The 20,601-nt window shown below is 41.9% G+C and overlaps 1 protein-coding gene across 2 annotated transcripts in view; it reads left to right on the forward strand.

The window, feature by feature from the left end:
- The window catches only part of HDAC6 (histone deacetylase 6), a 55,634-nt gene that overhangs the window by 4,851 nt on the left and 30,182 nt on the right, over positions 1–20,601 (forward strand). For both annotated transcript variants that reach the window (XM_070741241.1, XM_070741242.1), the window contains exons 5-11: positions 12,848–12,932; positions 13,802–13,842; positions 13,940–14,036; positions 15,480–15,577; positions 17,739–17,843; positions 19,922–19,990; positions 20,182–20,308. In XM_070741241.1, coding sequence (XP_070597342.1) covers positions 12,848–12,932; positions 13,802–13,842; positions 13,940–14,036; positions 15,480–15,577; positions 17,739–17,843; positions 19,922–19,990; positions 20,182–20,308 — 622 coding nt within the window. The remainder of the gene's footprint in view (positions 1–12,847; positions 12,933–13,801; positions 13,843–13,939; positions 14,037–15,479; positions 15,578–17,738; positions 17,844–19,921; positions 19,991–20,181; positions 20,309–20,601) is intronic.

Here is a 20,601-nt window from a genome sequence, read left to right on the forward strand (position 1 = left end):
CTGAGATGTATTGTTTTAATTTTTAGGTCTCTTAATTTTCAGGATTCCACCCCCACTCCCAAGATTACAATCTCTTAATCTCAGTTTTGCATGTGCTTAATCCTAGAAGTCTTTTATCTGCCTTTCATTTCTGTTCTATTATAATAAATAATTCATTATATAACCTTTATACTTTTTCACCTAGTGAAAGGTTTTTTTTAAGAATAGTGGATATTTCAATTTGTAAGTCCTTGGTATGGGGTAGATGAAAATTTCAACAGTATCTTTCTTTCTTTCTTCCTTCCTTCCTTCCTTCCTTCCTTCCTTCCTTCCTTCCTTCCTTCCTTCCTTCTTTCTTTCTTTCTTTCTTTCTTTCTTTCTTTGAATTGTATGCCGCCCCTCTCAGCAGACTCGGGGCGGCTCACAACAATAATAAAAAACAATGTATCACACATCTAATATTAAAAAGTCTCTAAAAACCGCTTATTTAAAGAGCAAGACACACACACAAACATACTATGCATAAACTGTATAGGCCCGAGGGAAATGTCTCAATTCCCCCATGCCTGATGGCAGAGGTGGGTTTTAAGAAGTTTGCGAAAGGCAAGGAGGGTGCGGGCAATCCTAATCTCTGGGGGGAGCTGGTTCCAGAGGGTCGGGGCCGCCACAGAGAAGGCTCTTCCCCTGAGTCCCGCCAGATGACATTGTTTCGTCGACGGGACCCAGAGAAGGCCAACTCTGTGGGACCTAACCGGTCGCTGGGATTCGTGTGGCAGAAGGCAGTCCCAGAGATATTCTGGTCCGATGCCATGAATTTTTTCCCAGAGATTACAAATAAAACGAATTGCTCACATAACAAATAATATTTCATCAAGGATCTTTTTGAAGTGCAGCCTACTGCTTTTAAAATTAGTAGACAAATTAATGAAGGATTGGTAACTCAACCAGGAACTTCACAGGATGGCCATATTCAGACCAATGGGCTTTAGAATCCAACATGCTGAAAAGTTAATGAAATGAAAAGGATTTCACTTTTCTATCTTGTTTCAGAATTTCCTCCAGGCAGGTAGTGAGCGATTGCTGGGAACAAGCACCTACATTTGTTTGTTTCATCAGCACTCAATTTAACAGAGCTCTCTTAATCAATACAATTAGGATAGAAGTGAACATTATTCTGATTTTCTGGTGATTTTCATAAAATCTTCTAAGGTGCAAATACATACTTTCTTGTAACATAAAACCTCATTTCAGTAATCATAGATTTGGAGCTTTTGTTTTGTTTTTGATCAATTGTACTGGGTACAGTTGCTCAGGATGTATTTAAATAAAAGAAAATGCATTGGTTGTGTGAATAAAACTAATCTTCCTGCTTCTTGCAAGCAAGGTAGGGCCAGGCACCTGATGCCTTCTGTAAGTTTCAGAGTCCCATCTGCCTCAACCACCATAACCACTGGATCTATAATCCAAAATCAGAATATCAAGTTGTCTCTCTTGATGTAAGTTTATCTGAACCTGTTGTATGACATGTAATCATAACCGGTCAAGGACCAAATATTGTCCTAATTTTAATCACTGCCTCCAGCCCTGTTTGTTTCTCTGAATCATACATTTAGTCCTAGTTTTTCTGTTCTATTCTGGGGTTTTTCCAGAAAAGCTAATTTAATTTGTAGTACACTTAGACATGCCTAAAAACTCACTTTACAGAGTCAGCCTCACTTCTACCATTGTCTTTCAAGTCACACCATTTCCCTTCAACTTATGCCAAGTTACTATGGGTAACCCATGCTGTACATGCCAAAATGAAAAAGTGGCCAATATCTTGTGAGATTCTGAAATCTCACTCAAAACCTTGGGGAAAAAATGTCATGCTCATCAAAATTCTTTTTACGATGTTCAGTGGGAAAATCAAAGTGCCATGAAATTTAACCATTTTAAAATATAAATTTTAAGTGAAGTAATGTTAATTGTATTGAAGGAGTGGGACTTTGCCCATGCTCTGTGGTGGTATCTTTCTGATTCTAGATTTACATGATGGCTTAGAAAAAAATAAGTTTTGATATATTGCTAAACATGAAGGAAATGGTAGGGAACTACTGCCTTAGCTATCCTAATATAGCAAGAGGAATATGAAGTAGGGGAATATGAAGATGGCCTTGAAGAGGTATGTGATAGCCTTTATGAAGACATCTTGGCCTGGAAAAACAGGGGGAGTTGAGGAAAAATGCCTGATTGTCTCACCTTGATTGTCTTTAGTATCAGAGGAAAAGGAGAGGAAAACTGTCAGGATTTCAGGATTCTATTATAATAGCCTGTAACAACAAAGTAAAGTTTCAGTAATTTTATGGCAGCTAACTCTTGACCCGTGTGGGTTCCTCCCAGTTTGGGACGGTTCTATAGAACCGGGAGTAACTTGGCGGCCTGGATCTCTAGTACCGGCAGTGACCCAGGTCTGCCACGCTCCTGAGTTAGTTCTCCCGATGGCGCCATAGGCACCACCATCTTATTTTTTAAGTACTGCACATGCGCGAAACGTCATGATGCGAACCGGTGGCGAAAATAAGTGGAATCCACCCCTGTTCAGGAGTGTTACTTAATAATATTTATAATGAAAATGTTTGTAACCTTGTCCTTCTCCCTAAAGGGGAGAGGTTAACTCCATCCCTAGATGGGTGATTGATAGGTTTCCCTGCCCTAATTTTCCCAGTTTCTGTTATTTATTGACTTGATTCGGTGTGTATGGCTGCATTCCAGCTGCAATTTTTAAGTGGAGTTATTAACTGAAGGGAGATAGAGAGGAAAAGAAACGTATCTTGCAGTTTATTTTTAACCAGTTCTCCAAACTTTTTAAGCCAAGGGTAGGCAAAGTTGGCTCTTCCATGACATGTGGACTTCAACTCCCAGAATTCCTGAGCTACCATGATTGGCTCGGGAATTCTGAGAGTTGAAGTCCACAGGTCACAGAAGAGCCAACTTTGCCTACCCCTGTATACAAAAGCATTATATAGTACAGTGTTCCCTTGATTTTCGCGGGGGATGCATTCCAAGACCGCCCGCAAAAGTCGAATTTCCGCGAAGTAGAGATGCGGAAGTAAATACACTATTTTTGGCTATGAACAGTATCCCAAGCCTTCCCTTAACACTTTAAACCCCTAAATTACAATTTCCCATTCCCTTGGCAACCATTTAGATTATTACTCACCATGTTTATTTATTAAAGTTTATTTTTAAAAAATGTTTTTTAAAGGCAGACGAAAGTTTGGTAATGACATATGATGTCATCGGGCGGGAAAAGCCATGGTATAGGGGGGAAAAACCACGAAGTATTTTTTAATTAATATTTTTGAAAAAACGTGGTATAGAAGTTCGAACCCGCGAAAATCGAGGGAACACTGTATTCCAGTATATTCAGAGGTGGGTTCCTCTCAGTTCAGACCGGTTCGCCTGAACCGGTAGCGACCCAATAGTGACATCACAGTGATATCCGGATTGGTCAGCGCCGGTTCGTGGGTGCCACCATTAAAAAAAATAAATTATTTATTTTTTTCTTCTGCACATGCATAGAAGCCAATTTTCCAGTTGCCATTTTCTTTTTGGCTTATTTATTTTGGGGAGTGGGGCCCATGCAGCATAGGAGGAAGTGAGGTAAGTTGAAACCCACCTGAGTATATTATATTCTAGTTTATCCTTATTACTATTTTCCTTCAGTACTTTAAGGATAAATCAACGGGAATTGTTTGAATATGATAACAGGCTGTTATCATATTCAAAGCCAAAATACTTGTATCTAAATCAATTTGATTTAGCACATTCAATTCAAGTAAAAACTGATTTATCCCGCACTTGGTTTATCTCAAATTCTGACACCAACATGGTATTTGTAACTATACTACCTTCCCATGACTCTTGTACTGAATGAAACATTCTTTTATTTGCTTTGAAAAATAAAAACTAGTAATAGTGGTGAAAAGTGGTTGCAGAATTCCACACTCAGGGATCTTTTTGTAAAAGGAGGATTCCCTTCATTTAGAGCATAGAGATACTTCAATCATTGGAACGAGGGGTGAGACTTCCCTTGCCAAAACCAATATCTCATTTATTCTTAAATGTGGCTGAACTCATTTTGTGATTGCCTTGGGCACCTGTTTATATACTGAAAGGTGCCTACAAACTTCCAGAATTAGTGATTTCTGTGCTTACCTGAAATATCCATGAAGGCAGTGGAACTCTCTTCTAAATAGAGAGTTAAATAAACAGAGAGTTAAATAATCAAAAGATATGGATAGGAGATAGGTTTCTCAAGATCAGAGAGTTGGATTAGAATGGTTAATGAATCCTTTGAAATGCTACATATGATTGAAGAATTCCCTCCTCCACTCAATGAAAGACACCATTGTGTATCTAACCAAAATACTGTCCAGGTAGCCCTTGGTTTATTTCGGTTCATTGAGCAATTGTTCAAAGTTACGATGGCATTGAAAAAAAAAGGATGTACAACCAATCTTTGAAACTCCGGATACTGCAGCATCCTCCCAGTCATACATGATTGCAATCTTGGGCGCTCAGGTGTCTCATTTGCAGCTAGGGAGCTGCAGTGATATTATCCCCATTTGCAACCTTCCCTGCTGGCTTTTCACAAAGTAAGTGGGAAAGTCAGCAGGGAAGCTGAGAGGTTACTCAGGTAAGTCACTCTCACCTTTTCTCCCTCCTGCACCAATCTCCTCCAGTCCTGCCCAATCCATGCACAGCCTCTTGCCAGCTGTCCCAGGCCACCACCACCCCAGGTTCCCCCACCTCCTTGCCAAACACGCTTGCTGTTTTCCTGGGACTTCTGTCTCTTCTCAGTTAATGACCTGAATATCTTGGAGGAGTAAAGCACAGTTTTAGCTTTCATACTGTTTTCTTTAGTGAGGGCAATCCTGCTCCCAATTGTTTGTCATTATGCGAGTGCACTTCCAGAAAGCGTATCCTCAGTTTTTATTCATTTATTTATTAGATTTGTATGCCGCCCCTCTCCCTAGACTCGGAGCGGCTCACAACAAGAAACAATACAAATGCAATACTTAAAAAACACTTTAAAACCCTTAATATAAAAGACAATCGTGCATCTCATACATACCATACACAAAGCGGGAACGGCCCAGGGGAATCAATTTCCCCATGCCTGACGACAGAGGTGGGTTTTGAGGAGTTTACAAAAGGCAAGGAGGGTGGGGGCAGTCCTAATCTCTGGGGGAAGTTGATTCCAGAGGGTTGGGGCCACCACAGAGAAGGCTCTTCCCCTGGGTCCCGCCAGATGACAATGTTTCGTCAACGGGACCCGGAGAAGGCCGAGTCTGTGGAGAGGGGCGGCATACAAATCCAATAAATAAATAAGGAAGGAAGGAAGGAAAGAAAGAAAGAGAGTGAGAGAGAGAGAGAGAGAAAGAAAGAGAAAGAAAGAAAGAAAGAAAGAAAGAAAGAAAGAAAGAAAGAAAGAAAGCCAACTCTGTGGGACCTAACCGGTCGCTGGGATTTGTGCAGCAGAAGGCGGTCCCAGAGATATTCTGGTCCGATGCCATGAAGGGCTTTATAGGTCATAACCAACACTTTGAATTGTGACCGGAAACTGATCGGCAACCAATGCAGACTGCGGAGTGTTGGTGTAACATGGGCATTCCTGGGGAAGCCCATGATTGCTCTCGCAGCTGCATTCTGCACGATCTGAAGTTTCCGAACATTCTTCAAAGGTGTCTGGGTTCATTCATTTTATGGTGTTGACCTGTCTTATGATGATGAACATTTTGGATTTGATAAGAAAATAGGACGGAAGAAAGGTTCTTGTCTAAAATCACATGGCAGGAAATGGGAGGATGTAATAGTCTGTGTCCCTGCTGGAATTGCTTTTTCCTTCTGTGATCAGCTGAAAGCAGTATTAAAGTCTGAAGTGAACATGTTTCCTCATTCCAAACCACTGATTTTTTTTCCTGGCAGAGGGAGGAAGAGTAACCTTGGTTTGGATGTGGGTAAATATATAATTCTGTTCTTATTTCCCTTTGTGTTGCCTTGTAACTCTGTGGTGTGTGTGTTTATTCCACCCACTTGGCTTACTTTTCTGTGTACTCTCATTGTAATTCCCTGGATATGATGACCGTAATCCTTTTATTTATTCCTTGATTCTTCATTGGATTCTTCATCTCCAGCCCTAAGCAGCTGCCCTATTACCCTTGATCCTTGTTCATTGTGAAGTTTCCATCTTAAAATAATATTCTTTGTTAAATGCAATCATCCTTAAATTTGGAGAAAGAAATGCCATTGGGTGATGCTGACTGGAGTCCTAATGTCTGCTACGTGAAAGGGAGCCCCAATGAACACAAACAAAATTCACTTCATATTAAGTCTGCATTGGATCTTATCCACTTTCATCTAGAACAAGATTAGATAGACTCAGAATCTAATTTATCAGCACCTAAAAAACAATAACTTATTGGACCCAAATCAGCATGGCTTTACTGAAGGCAAATCATGTCAGACTAATCTCATTGATTTCTTTGACTATGTCACAAAGGTGTTGGATCAAGGTGGTGCCGTGGATATTGCCTACTTGGACTTCAGCAAAGCCTTTGATACGGTTCCATATAAAGAGCTGATAGATAAATTAGTGAAGATTGGACTTAATCCCTGGATAGTTCAATGGATTTGCAGCTGGCTGAAGCGTAGACATCAGAGATTTATTGTTAATGGCGAGTATTCTGAGCAGAGATAGGTTACAAGCGGTGTGCCACAAGGGTCTGTTCTGGGTCCTATTCTTTTTAATATGTTTGTGAGTGACATAGGGGAAGGTTTGGTAGGGAAGGTTTGCCTATTTGCCGATGACTCTAAAGTGTGCAATATTCCTGGGGGCGTCTGTAATATGGTAAATGATTTAGCTTTACTAGATAAATAGTCAAAGCAATGGAAACTGTAGTTTAATGTTTCCAAATGTAAAATAATGCACTTGGGGGAAAGGAATCCTCAATCTGAGTATTGTATTGGCAGTTCTGTGTTAGCAAAAACTTCAGAAGAAAAGGATTTAGGGGTAGTGATTTCTGACAGTCTCAAAATGGGTGAACAGTGCAGTCAGGCGGTAGGGAAAGCAAGTAGGATGCTTGGCTGCAAAGCTAGAGGTATAACAAGCAGGAAGAGGGAGATTATGATCCTGCTATATAGAGCGCTGGTGAGACCCCATTTGGAATACTGTGTTCAGTTCTGGAGACCTCACCTACAAAAAGATATTGACAAAATTGAACGGGTCCAAAGACGGGCTACAAGAATGGTGGAAGGTCTTAAGCATAAAACGCATCAGGAAAGACTTAATGAACTCAATCTGTATAGTCTGGAGGACAGAAGGAAAAGGGGGGACATGATCAAAACATTTAAATACGTTAAAGGGTTAAATAAGGTCCAGGAGGGAAGTGTTTTTAATAGGAAAGTGAACACAAGAACAAGGGGACACAATCTGAAGTTAGTTGGGGGAAAGATCAAAAGCAACATGAGAAAATATTATTTTACTGAAAGAGTAGTAGATCCTTGGAACAAACTTCCAGCAGATGTGGTAGATAAATCCACAGTAACTGAATTTAAACATGCCTGGGATAAACATATATCCATCCTAAGATAAAATACAGAAAATAGACTAGATGGACCATGAGGCCTTTTTCTGCCGTCAGACTTCTATGTTTCTATGCTTCTATGTTTCTATCTATACAGATCCTATCCATTTTACCATTTCTAATTTAATAGTATTATGGGGAAGGTGAAGCAGAAGGGAATCAATCACAGTATGATGATCAATCACAGTATGATGTATATTTGAATGATTGTTTGTGACTTAGAACCAGTCACATTGAAAACTCCATAAATTCAATGTGGATTGATGTAATGGTCTGTGGGAATGAAAGACGGAAGAAGGAAAACTGAAGTCAGGGAAAAGTCAGATAAGCCCATAGAAGAAATGGGGACATGAAGAAGAGATACTCTCTACCTTCTTTGACTGTAAAGGTGAGGGGAGAGAAATGTGCTTCCACACTTATTTTTTTGCAATGTTAGTACTCATGGCATTGGCTTCCTATCTGGGCTGATATTTAAAATGTTAAAACATTTGCTGCTATTTTCCATCACACATCAGTTCCCAAATGCCCACAGAAGAGGCATGGGTTCAACTTGTTTCCTAAATGATGATAGGGTGACAACTAGTTGGAGCTCAAAGGGTAAGCAAAAGTCAGGAGCTACCACTAAAAATGCCCTTTCTAGGTCTCCACCTAGTGGATCTCTCTAGAGTGGGCACCTCTAGCAGCTTTTCCCAGTCATGTTGTGTAAAATGGGTTGATTCTACCTAGAACAAGAGGTTATGAAAGCATTAGAGAAGCATGGGGGGTTAACCTGAGAAAGTTAACCTGTCTATTCCATTCTGATAATATTAGAGGAGTTTTCCAAAATCAACAAAGCAAAGGGATTAATGTTTTTTTAAAACAGTATACTACTTCAGGCTTTATTTTGTACAACTGGCGGGCCACTGTGAGACACAGAATGCTGGACTCGATGGACTTTGGCCTGATTCAGCATGGCTCTTCCTATTTTTTTATGTTCTCATGTTCTTGTCCTTTGCAAGTATGAATAGGCCCAAAATACAAATGGGAAAAAAATTCCCTGCTTCCAGAAAATGGCTATCTTCACTGGAAAGGGAAAGCTGCTAATAACCTTTTAAAAGTCCTTTTCTATATATAGGTGTTCTAAATTTGTGAGAACACTGCATCAGCACTTCTGTATTTGCTATAACCGTTGACTCTTCATTTCCAGTCTTTTCAGCTCTAAATCATTCTCCCTCTCTCCTCATAATATCGGTGAATTTGTGGGGTACATTTATAAGCCCTTTAACAGCCCTTTTCGAAGTGCCCCCAGATGTATTGGTCAACTTCCACCATGCTGCTTTTCTTTCTCTCTTAACACAAATGTTACCATACAAATATTCTCCAATGCCTCATTTTCTTTGTTTGAGGTGATGTGATCAAAGGCTGAGAACTATCTCGTTCTCTTTTGCTGCCACATTTAGCATGCTTCTCGTTTGACCAGTGCTTCGTGATGCATCAGCATATAAGGCTAGTGTTCTTTTGGAAGAGTGACAGATTTTTCTTTAAAGAACAAAATATATTTTACTGGTCCTTTGAAAGACCAGCAAACCTATATTTCAAAACAGTTAATGTATTCTGCATACAAGGTTGATTTTAATCAGAGAAGTGAGTTTGACTACTAGTTGCGTGTCTGATTCTGAGCCTCATTACTTCTGCTGACAATACTTCCTATTGCTTTTATTTCTTTGGATAGGAGGTACAGTGATACCTCGTCTTACAAACACCTCGTCATACAAACCGTTTGAGATACAATCCTGGGGTTTAAGATTTTTTTGCCTCTTCTTACAAACTATTTTCACCTTACAAACCCACCGCCACTGCTGGGATGCCCCACCTCCGGACTTCCGTTGCCAGCGAAGCACCCGTTTTTGCACTGCAGCGCAAAAACGGACACTTTGCTGGCAGCGGAAGTCCAGAGGTGGGGTTTCCCATGGAGGGGAGTCTCAGGGGAATCCCAGCAGCGCAAAAACGGTCGCTTCGGCTGGCAAAAGGGGTGAATTTTGGGCTTGCACGCATTAATCGCTTTTCCATTGATTCCTATGGGAAATATTGTTTCATCTTACAAACTTTTCACCATAAGCACCTCGTCCTGGAACCAATTAAGTTTGTAAGACAAGGTATCACTGTACTAGTTTCCTACTCCATTGACATTATGTGAATTTTTAAGATACTTCTCAGTTTGCAACTATTTCCTGTCGGCATTGTCAGCACTTAGGTGATTTGGGACATTTGTAAAATAGCATGAAATCAATAAGAATTGTGGCAGTTTCTCTTTTTAGGTGCAGGGTGAGGCAGAAGGAAGGATATGCTTGCATATGCTTCTTCCAGCTCCTCTAGTATACCTATGACCTCTCGTCTAATCTATATCTGAACTTAGATCTACTGGCTTTCTAGAACAGTGGTCTCCAACCTTGGCAACTTGTGGACTTCAACTCTCAGTGTTCCTCAGCCAACAAAGCTGGTTGGGAATTGAGGTCCACAAATCTTAAAGTTACCAAGATTAGAGATCCCGTTCTAGTAGACTGATAAAAATATATATTTAAAAAACCACCTGATTAACAAGCTTGGGAGAAGGAGGATGAAGTAGAGAGCTCTCTTAAGGTGTCTTATAAGTTCCCTTCTTTTTTCCACAGAGGCTACCTTTGGGCATATGTTAAGATCCGCAGACCATATTAAGAAACCCCTTGAGTGAAGGGTAACTCTGAGTGCATCAGGGAGTTTGACGAAAAGTGATTTAAACCTCTGTCCCAAACCATTGCCCACAGTCACCCAGGCTCAGTTCCCATTAAGATTTAAGATTTAATTGGATTTGTGTGCCACCTCTCTCCGATGACTCGGGGCGGCTCACAACATGTACAAAAACCCAGAAAAACAGTAATAACAATCCAATTAATAGCACGTTAAAACAATCTTTAAAATTCTAATTAAAAACTATCATTATCATTCATTCAACAATCATACTGAAAACATTCATTGGTCAGGGAGGAAGATCTAAAAACCCCAGGTCTGGTGGCAAAGATGAGTTTTAAAATTCTTTCGGAAGGCGAGGAGGGTGGAGGCAATGCGAATCTCCAGGGGGAACTGATTGCACACGGCCGGGGCCCCCACAGAGAAGGCTCTTCCCCTAGGTCCCGCTAGCTGGTATTGTTTGGTCGATGGGACCAACTCTGTGGGACCTCACCAGTCGCTGGGATTCGTGCGGCAGAAGGCGGTCTTGGAGATAGTCTGGTCCTATGCCATGTAGGGCTTTATAGGTCATAACCATTAAGAAGACTGGTGGTGGGTTTTTTTGCTACCAGCCAGGTGAGTGGGAGGAAACATAGCCAGGGAATCCAGCAATCATTGTCCTTAAAATCTCATCCAATAAAATTTGGAGGGTGGGACTATTCACCAGGTTTATTACTGCTGCAGCTTATCGCTTGGCCACATATTTTTCTGTCCACTCACGGATTTGGAACGATGCACATTAAAGTTGCCATATTGTGCATTGTTGGCTAAACACAAGGTGACTTCCAGTCCTAGCAGAAGTAGCAGGAATTATTTCTATTGTATTGACGGAGGCTAGGTTAGGTTTCAGTTTTGGCTTAATGGTTTCAGTTTTGTCTAGTGATTTAGTCTTTTGATTTCATGTCTAGTTCCAAAATATTATTTCTATGGAGAATTTAAAAAAGCCGAGTCGGTCAGTATTGGTTGGGATTGCTTAGCTTATGCTTATTATTCTATAGTTTTTCTTTTTTTATAACTTTTGTTATTATTTTTTTATATTGTATTTTTATGTCCTTGCAAGCCATCTCGCGTCGCCATGTGTGAGTAGGTGGCAGTATAAATTTTCTAAATAAATACATAATGTCCTTATTTCACAGCAGCTCTAATAGGTACAAGCAACTTCTGTCAATTCAAAGGCCAACAGCAGATTTTGCATCTTGTTTGGACTGTTTACTTTGAAAATATGCTTTGCTGGGTCAGTTTTATGACGGAGTTTTTCCAGAAGTTTTAATAAATCAAATATCTGTGGCTGGGCTTTGACAAGAGCGCAGAAATCCTACAGAGCAGTTTCTCCCAATACATTGTCCTTCAGAATTGCCAGGATTATTCTGCTAGGATTGTTCAACGTGGCCTCCACTGAACTGCCTGGAAACTCTGAGCTGTCTTATTCTCCTGCCTCTGAAGGAAACTGTGTTGGTGTAAGTGCTGTGTGAGCAGCAGGTGAACCTGATTCTACAGGGGGGTTTTGAGGAAGAGAAGGGTGAAAAAAGCAGAGTTAGTGTCTCAGCCAAGTGATGTAGAAAATCTTATCCATAGAAGTCATAGAGAAATAGCTACATATTTGGCTTCAGGGCATTCACAAAACAGTGCATCTTCACCATAAGGTCTGGAGAAAATTCAGCCCTGTTAATATATAATAATAATAATAATAGTAATAGTAATAGTAATAGTAATAATAATAATTTATTAGATTTGTATGCCGCCCCTCTCCGAAGACTCGGGGTGGCTCACAGCAACGATAAAAACAATATTATAATGGCACAAATCTAATATTAAAAAACTAAAAACCCTATCATAATTAAAAAGCAAACAGCACATACATACCAAACATAAATTATAATAAGCCTGGGGGAAAGATGTCTTAAATCCCCCATGTCTGGCGGTATAGGTGGGTCTTAAGTAGTTTATGGAAGACAAGGAGGGTGGGAGCAAGTTCTAATCTCCGGGGGGAGTTGATTCCAGAGGGCCGGGGCCGCCACAGAGAAGGCTCTTCCCCTGGGGCCCGCCAGACGACATTGTTTAGATCCTCTGTAAATTATCATCTTTTGCACCATCTCGGTTATGCAGATTCAGAGGACTTTGCTCTCACAAGCATTCCCACATTATTTCCTGAAAGTGGCTTCTGCTCCCTAGCACTAACTTTTATAGCCCTACTGTCTCCCTTCCACTTTATTTCCTCCTGTTCTCCCCCTTCAATTCTGCTCCCCCTGTTATGATGATACCTGTTACAACCCACTGCAACCCTAGTTCACACTTCCCTCTCCTTCTCCCTTCTTGCTTGTTTTACTACATTCCTGGATAATCCAGATTAAAAATGGGTTCGGAGAAAAGACTGCCAGTCCACCCTTAGTTTCTTTCTTCTCTGAACCATCTTAACTCCATTACTTGCCTCTGAGTGAATGAGTTGTTGGTCTGTCTCTACATCTTGTGCCCTTTGTTGTCTTTTCCCCCCCTAGTTTCCCAGAGTGCCCAGAGCGCCTAGTGACCATTCGGGACAAATTGCTTCAGTATGAACTCTTGGAACGTTGTGTCCCAGTGATGGTAAGAGAGAGAGCAGATGAGAACAAGCAAGAATTTGTGGGCAGGTTCAGGAGACATTGCAGTGATGCAGTAATTAAAGTAGAAGTAGATAAGCTGCGACTCTACCCAACTCTTTTTTTTAATGTGTTCTCTGAGCTCCATTTCTCTCTTTATTGTGGGGTGGGAAGCATAAAAAATAGCCAGGTTCCCCTAACACAGTGGTTCTCAACCTTTCTAATGCTGTGACTCTTTAATACAGCTCCTCGTGTTGTGGTGACCCCCAACCATAAGTCTAGCACCAGTTCTCCCAACGAGAGCTTTAAGCTGATTGGCAAGAAGGTCAGAGGGACACCCCCACTCTAAACGCCTGATTGGTCAGAATGTAAAAATCTGTTCCAAGGCGCCAGAATAGAAGCTTAAGTTCCTAACACCATGGGAAATGTGTCTTTTCCAGTAGTCTTTGCGACCCCTGTGAAACTGTCATTCAACCCCCAAAGGGGTCCTGACCCCCAGGTTGAGAACCACTGCCCTAACAGATAAGACATTTTTAAATAAATAAATTAAATTTAGTATCTAGCAAAACCTTAGCCTGTTTTCCCCCACCACCACCCAAAAAAACCAAACTCATAGGAAAGGCTATGATCTGGCAATGGTTGTCCACATTTGAACCAGCCCACCTATTTTGGTCTCCTCAAACCATTAAGGGCTGCTGCCCCCAGCCCCCAAAAAGGTTCCCACCCCAGCTTAGAAACTCAATCAAGTTTGGGGAGGGATGAGTTAGACATGTATTATGACATATCCTGAGGTCCTTGAAGAAGTCAGGGAATGAACATGTGATAAGCAATAAGTAGAGAATGAAATATTTTTTTCATTATTCTTTCTCCTTGCAGGGGCGAGAAATTTCTGAGGAAGAGATCCTCTTGGCTCACAGGTGTGAAAGCAAATCTTGGAGTTGTGGCAGAGCAGATGGGCGGGGGGAAGCAGTGACTGAACTGCAGCGGAACACGTAAATATCTCTTTCTTAACAGCCAGGAATACTTGACCCTCATGAAATCGACTGAAACAATGAGTGAGACTGAATTAAGGTCTTTGGCAGATACCTTTGATTCTGTTTACCTGCATCCAGTGAGTATCTTCAGAGTTACGTTTAAAAGCAGAAACGTCTACCTAAAATACTTAGTGCAGAGTTGTTCTGGTTTCTGGTAGAAATTTAGCAATTACAAATAACTCTTATTAAATGCATCATTTCATGAATAAAGAAACTCCATTTATTTCTCTGCTCTCCTGGAATTCAAACACATTCCATACAGCACTCGGTTGGTTGTCTCTCTCTTAGCTGCATTTCTCACATTCCTCCTTCTGCTTCACTTAAACAAGATTTATTTTCCTAACATCATAACTTTGAAAAACAGTAGCACTGGCTGATAACAATACAAAATACTTTGGCTTACTTTAGCATGGCAAAAACACGTCCATTTTTCCTTTCGGCAACGTTGAAACTCCACCCTCCTTCTCCACTGACCCCCTGACGTGTCATATACATCACTACAATATTTAACCCATTCCTCTCCTTAATATCTTCTTCCAGACCTCTGCTCTCTACATTTTTGGGCCCTTCTGAATTTAGGGTTAACCCAGCGAGCGTCTGATTCTCCCTCACTAGATCCTGAACTCATAGCCCCATCCTGTGGCTGGCCTCCCACCTGTTCTACTACCTGTAATCCCGGCCCCCCCACTAATTCATAAACACTATCTGAATCCGAGTCCTCAATATCTTCATCATCCTCCAACTGATCAGGAGTATGTACAACACTCTTTGGAAACTTCTAGTGATCTTTTTTCCTGAAGAGTGTAAGCAGCATCGAATGTCACTCATTCTAAGGCTGTGTTACACATATCCTTGCCTAATATCCAAGGGGCAAAGCCAAGGTGATGGGTATAATTTATATTGTATAAATACTTTGCATAGCAACACATCTGATGGAACGATACATTGCAGTCGTGTTCTGGCATCTTCTTATGGAAGATTCTTGGAGAAGTGAGTGCATGGGGTGAAATTCTCCAGAAATAAGACATCACGGTTTTGAAAAAGGGGAATCTGGGAACGGGGGAAAATACAAATGATATTGTAAGATTTTCCATACTTTTTTTTCTCCATTGCTATATATTTTCTGATCCTTGTAAATAAAGTTCTCCATTCTAGATAGTTTTTCCTCGGGGGTGTGTGTATTTTAAACCCATTTCTAGAATCAAAAAATGTAGTATAGTAGCTAGAATAATAAATTATTCAGATCCTATAATTTCCTCCATGGCTAATTATATATTATTAAATGTAACTTGCTATTGTATTTGGGGCTTCTTGGTTGTTTTTTTTCCTTTGCACTTCCATGAACACATCTACCCATGTCCTGTTTTGTTTTGCTTTTTTCTGAGGGAGCTGGGTGTGTGTGTGGACCTACGAATATGCAATGTAATGGGATTATGGAGTTCCATCTGTTGTTCTGCACCAGGAGAAACTCTTGATACTATAGTAAGGATTGCTAACCTGATTTTCAATTCCTGCCAAAGAATTTCTACCGCTGTGCCTGCCTTGCTGCTGGTTCTGTCTTGCAACTCGTGGAGAAAGTGTGGTCTGGAGAACTTCGTAATGGTCTGGCTGTGGTCAGGTAAGGGGCAAATAGATTATTATTTTCGCTTTTGCTTGACTCAAAACGGTAGCGCAGTGCCCCTTGCCATGCCTGTCGGATGGTATATTTACCATTTGATAGTTCCCTTGGCCAGTAAGGGAAGGGGCACATTTCTCACAGCAATTAGTGTACACAACAAGCCCAGAAAAGTAACTTGTATTTGTTATCTTTTTATTTTTTGCCCATTGGCCAGAGGTGGGTGCCTCCCAGTTTGTGCTGGTTCACACGAACCGGTAGTGAACCGCTGGTGGCATCGCAATGATGTCACAGAACCGGTTCGGCAGGTGCCAGTCCGTAGCTGCCATCTTTTTAATTTTTTATTTTTTTAAAAAAATTAAATTTTCTTCTTCTTCTGAAGCATGTGCAGAAGCCGAGTTTTCAGCATTGTACACGTGGTCGCCAGCTTGTTTTTTGCTTCTTAAAATATTATTATTATTATTATTATTATTATTATTATTATTATTATTATTTTATCTATCTATTTATCTATCTATCTTTATTTGTTTGTTTGTTTATTTATTTGTTTGTTTGTTTGTTTGTTTGTTTATTGATTGATTGATTGATTGGATTTGTATGCCGCCCCTCTCCGTGGACTCGGGGCGGCTACGATTATTATTGATTTTTTTGGATTTTTAAAAATTTATTTTTTTCTTCTGAGCATGTCAGAAGCTGAGTTTCTGTGCATGCGGTTCCCCCCCCCCCCCCAATTTTTTGGCACTGTGGATGCAAAGCATGCACGCCCATGAGGCTCACCCACGCAGTGCGGGAGGAAGTGAACTGACATTAAGGTAAGTTGGAACCCCACCCCAGCTACTAGTCAGCACAGAAGAGATTTCCCTTATCTACAAAACAGATTTTTTAATCCGCTGCCTTCCAGATGTGTTGTATTTGACTCTCAGAATCTGGTTGAGCATACTGGCTAGAGATTCTGGGATCCAGTTCACATCCAGAGAGCCTCACGTGGGGAAGGTTGCATTAAATAGCAGCTGGGTAAAAACTACAGAAAAGCAGATGGAAGAGAAAAATTAGGGCAATACAGTATTCTTAGTGGATAACACAGTTTAGGTAGTGTTTGACTTGCAACCGATCATTTAACAACCATTTAACACAGCATCAGAATATAAAGCACTTCTAGACATTGTAAAATATTGTGTTTCTGCCCCTCCGGTCACATAACTCCATTTCAGATATTTGATAACATATTCACATTTATGAGTGATTGTTATGTTCTTTACAATCATGCAATTATCACTTCCAACCTTCTCTGCTTGCTTGTCCAGAAAGTCAGTGGGGAAGCTTGCAAGCGGAATGGATATTGGATTTGAGGTTCATTACCCCCACCAAGCAGAGAGATTTCCCCTTCCATCCAGGAGAGGGGAACCCCCCCCCCCCCCCCATATGCCTGAGGAATGGACCTCAAATCTGGTGAAAATGCTAGTGAGTGCCAGCATTCTAAAAAGCTCACAGCACTGGCCATTTGCTAGCATTTCCCACTTTGGAGGGGAGTCTTAATGACTGCAGCAAAGAGAGCTGGAATTGTGGTCATTGAGCAAAGCAGTTATGTGGAATCTCAATGACCACTTCAGTCAACAGCCGAGATTCAGGATCTAGTTGTGGTTGTAAGTGGAGGAATATATGTAAAGGTGGGATTGTCAATGTCTTAACTTTGTGTATATACATGTGCTTATTTATGGAGGATGGACATGATAGTCCAGCTGATCCAGAAAGAAAATATATGATGGAATTCACCCATTTTAGAACTAACAACCCAAAGCATTGTGTTGCTGTCGTCTTCTCTTAATGAATGTGAGAAAAAATAATGACTGAATCAAAAAGAAGCCATACCATAATCTCTATATTTTTTTTCATATGAGGACATTTTCACTTATATGGTATTGTGAGAATCTTATATGAAAGTAGCTGGAGTAACTCCTCACAATTTTTGAACTATTATGTCCTTGAAGACATAATGGGAATGGTGGCCCATGTATACTTTCTTTAGCAGAAGGTGCTACATGCAATTGATAATTTGCACTGGAGTGACATCAACATTTGGGCACTCTTTTCTCCCCCCCCCCCTCGATGTTTGAGCTATGATTTTCTAATTCTACATTGATCCACTGTATCTTTTGCATTTCAGGCCTCCGGGACATCATGCTCACCGCAGCGAGATGAATGGCTACTGTATGTTCAACAACGTAGGCATTGCAGCACAATATGCCCGACAGAAATTGGGGGTGGAGCGGTGAGTGGCTGTGTAAAAGAGAGATCACACTTAAGGCTGATTGTTGAACAGTTTGTCCCAAGCATGAGCCAATGTTCTTCCATTCCTCTACATCAGTGTTTCCCAACCTTTTTTAAGCCGTGGCACATTATTCACATTTTCAAAATCCTGGGGAACATTGAGCGGGGGTGGGTGGGGGTGGGTTGGACAAAAAAACCTCTCTTCCTCCCTTTCCCTCTATTTCTCTCTCCCTCTTTCTCTCCCTTCCTCTTTCTCTCTCTCTCTCTCTCCATCTCTCTTTCTCCCTTCCTTCCTCTCTCTTTTGCTCTCTTTCTCTCTCCCTCCTTCCCCCTTCTTGCTGTCTCTCTCTCTCTCTCTTTCTTTCTTTTTCTTTCTCTCTCTCTCATTCTGTCTCTCTTGCTATCTCTTTCTTTCTCTCTTCCTTCCTTACTCTCTCTTTTGCTCTTTCTCTCTCCCTCCTTCCCCCCCTCTTGCTGTCTCTTTCTCTCTCTCATTCTTTCTCTCTTCCTTCCTTCCTTCCTTCCTCTCTCTTTGCTCTCTTTCTCCCTTCCTCTCTTGTTGTCTCTCTTTCTTTCTTTCTTTCTCTCTCTTTCCCCCTCTCTCATTCTGTCTCTCTTGCTATCTCTTTCTTTCTTCCTTCCTCCTTCCTCTTTTTGCTCTCTTTCTCTCTCCCTCCTTCCCCCCTCTTGCTCTCTCTCTCTCTTTCTTTCTCTTGCTCTCTCTCTCTCATTCTTTCTCTCTTGCTATCTTTTTCTTTCTCTCTTCCTTCCTTCCTCTCTTTTGCTCTTTCTCTCTCCCTCCTTCCCCCCTCTTGCTGTCTCTTTCTTTCTCTCTCTCTTTCATTCTGTCTCTCTTGCCATCTCTCTCTTCCTTTCTTTCTTTCTCTTGTTCTCTCTCTTTCTTTATTCTCTGCAGAGGCCGGCAAAACTTTTTCTTATTTTAAATGTTCCGGGTGGGCTGGCAAGGGGCTGGGGAGCGCGCGCGCCCCCGACATCCCAAAGAACCTTCACCGACCTCCTCTGTGAGGTTTTCTCTGAGCGCTCGCCGCCGTTGCAGCCACCGCTGCAGGAGGAGCTGGAGAAAGGGGAGGATCAGGCGGGCGGGCATCAGTGGTGAGAAGCCAGGCGTGCGAGGGGGCTGGAGGCACTGGGGGGTGGGGGCGGCTGCGGCGCCGGCCTCCGCACTTTCATCGCTCCCCACCCCAAACTCCAACGCCCGGCTACATTGCCGGCTACTAACTGGTGCCGCCAGGGAATCTCCAGCTGGGCAGGGCGCTACTGGTGCCTCTGACCTGGAGCTCCTGCTCGCAGCCACCGCCCCGGCTACTGTCCGACACCGCTGCTGCCAGCGCTCTCCCGCTGGGCCCCAAAGGCACGAAAAAGGAGTCAGGAAGAATGAAGCTCAGCTTCCGAACTCGGAAGCTGAGCTTCGCGGCACACCTGACCATGTCTTGCGGCACACTGGTTGAAAAACACTGCTCTACATCAGTGTTTCCCAACCTTGGCAACTTGAAGATATTTGGACTTCAACTCCCAGAATACCCCAGCCAGCGAATGCTGGCTGGGGAATTTTGGGAGTTGAAGTCCAAATATCTCCCAAGTTGCCAAGGTTGGGAAACACTGCTCTACATTATGTGGATTGATTGATTGATTGATTGATTGATTGATTGATTGATTGATGATAAACCAAGCTGCTGAATAAATACAAAGTGTTAGATATTTGAACAACTAGTCCTAGTCATTGCACACACCTCAATTTTTGGAAGATGTGTCTCAATCCATTTTGGTCTTCCATTGAACGTTTGCTAAACAATCATTTCTATTCTATTACTGTATCAGTGGTTATTATTATTATTATTATTATTATTATTATTTAGATTTATATGCCACCCTTCTCCGAAGACTCATGTCAATATCACTGCTTTTATAATGAAACCTGGGAACAGCAGTTTAGTGAGAGAAAGTGGAGATGTCTCCCAGCCCACCATAGGACTACAGTTCCCATGATTCTTTGAAGAGATACATTTCACGTAGTACTTCTTTTTTTGTTCATTACATTTGCATTTCCTTCTCTTCCAGGGTGCTTATCGTTGACTGGGATGTGCACCACGGGCAAGGCCTTCAGTATCTCTTTGAGGAGAACCCCAGGTGCCTAATCAAGGGATGAGCTTTATTTAACTGGAGAACTTGGGACACCCATTTTATAATGGATGAGGAGAGCTGGCAGAGCAAATCAGTTTGGGGTTAAATGCAGGCTACACCCAGATTGGGTTCAGAGGGCTGGGGCTTGGCTGGGGGCTTTGCTTCTCCTCTGAACCTGCTGTGACTCCTTTTCCTAGCGTCCTTTATTTCTCCATCCATCGCTACGAAGGAGGGAATTTCTGGCCCCGCCTTCCAGAATCTGACATTGACGCAGTGGGCAGAGGTCGGGGAGAGGGCTACAACATCAACGTGCCCTGGAACCAGGTAGGAAAGAGTAGGGACCAGGGGTGGGTTCTTCCCTGTTCAGACCAGTTTGCCTAAACCATTGTTTCCCAACTGTGGCAACTTGAAGATATCTGGACTTCAACTCCCAGAATTCCCCAGCCAGCAAATGCTGGCTGGGGAATTCTGGGAGTTGAAGTCCAGATATCTTCAAGTTGCCAAGGTTGGGAAACACTGGCCTAAACCATTAGCGACCCGCTGATGATGTCTACAACGTCACCAAACTGGGTCAGTTGGTGCCAATTCATGGGCACTGCCATCTTTTTGGGGGAAAA

Source organism: Erythrolamprus reginae, chromosome 2 (assembly GCF_031021105.1).
Source record: "Erythrolamprus reginae isolate rEryReg1 chromosome 2, rEryReg1.hap1, whole genome shotgun sequence".
NCBI classification, from domain to species: domain Eukaryota; kingdom Metazoa; phylum Chordata; class Lepidosauria; order Squamata; family Dipsadidae; genus Erythrolamprus; species Erythrolamprus reginae.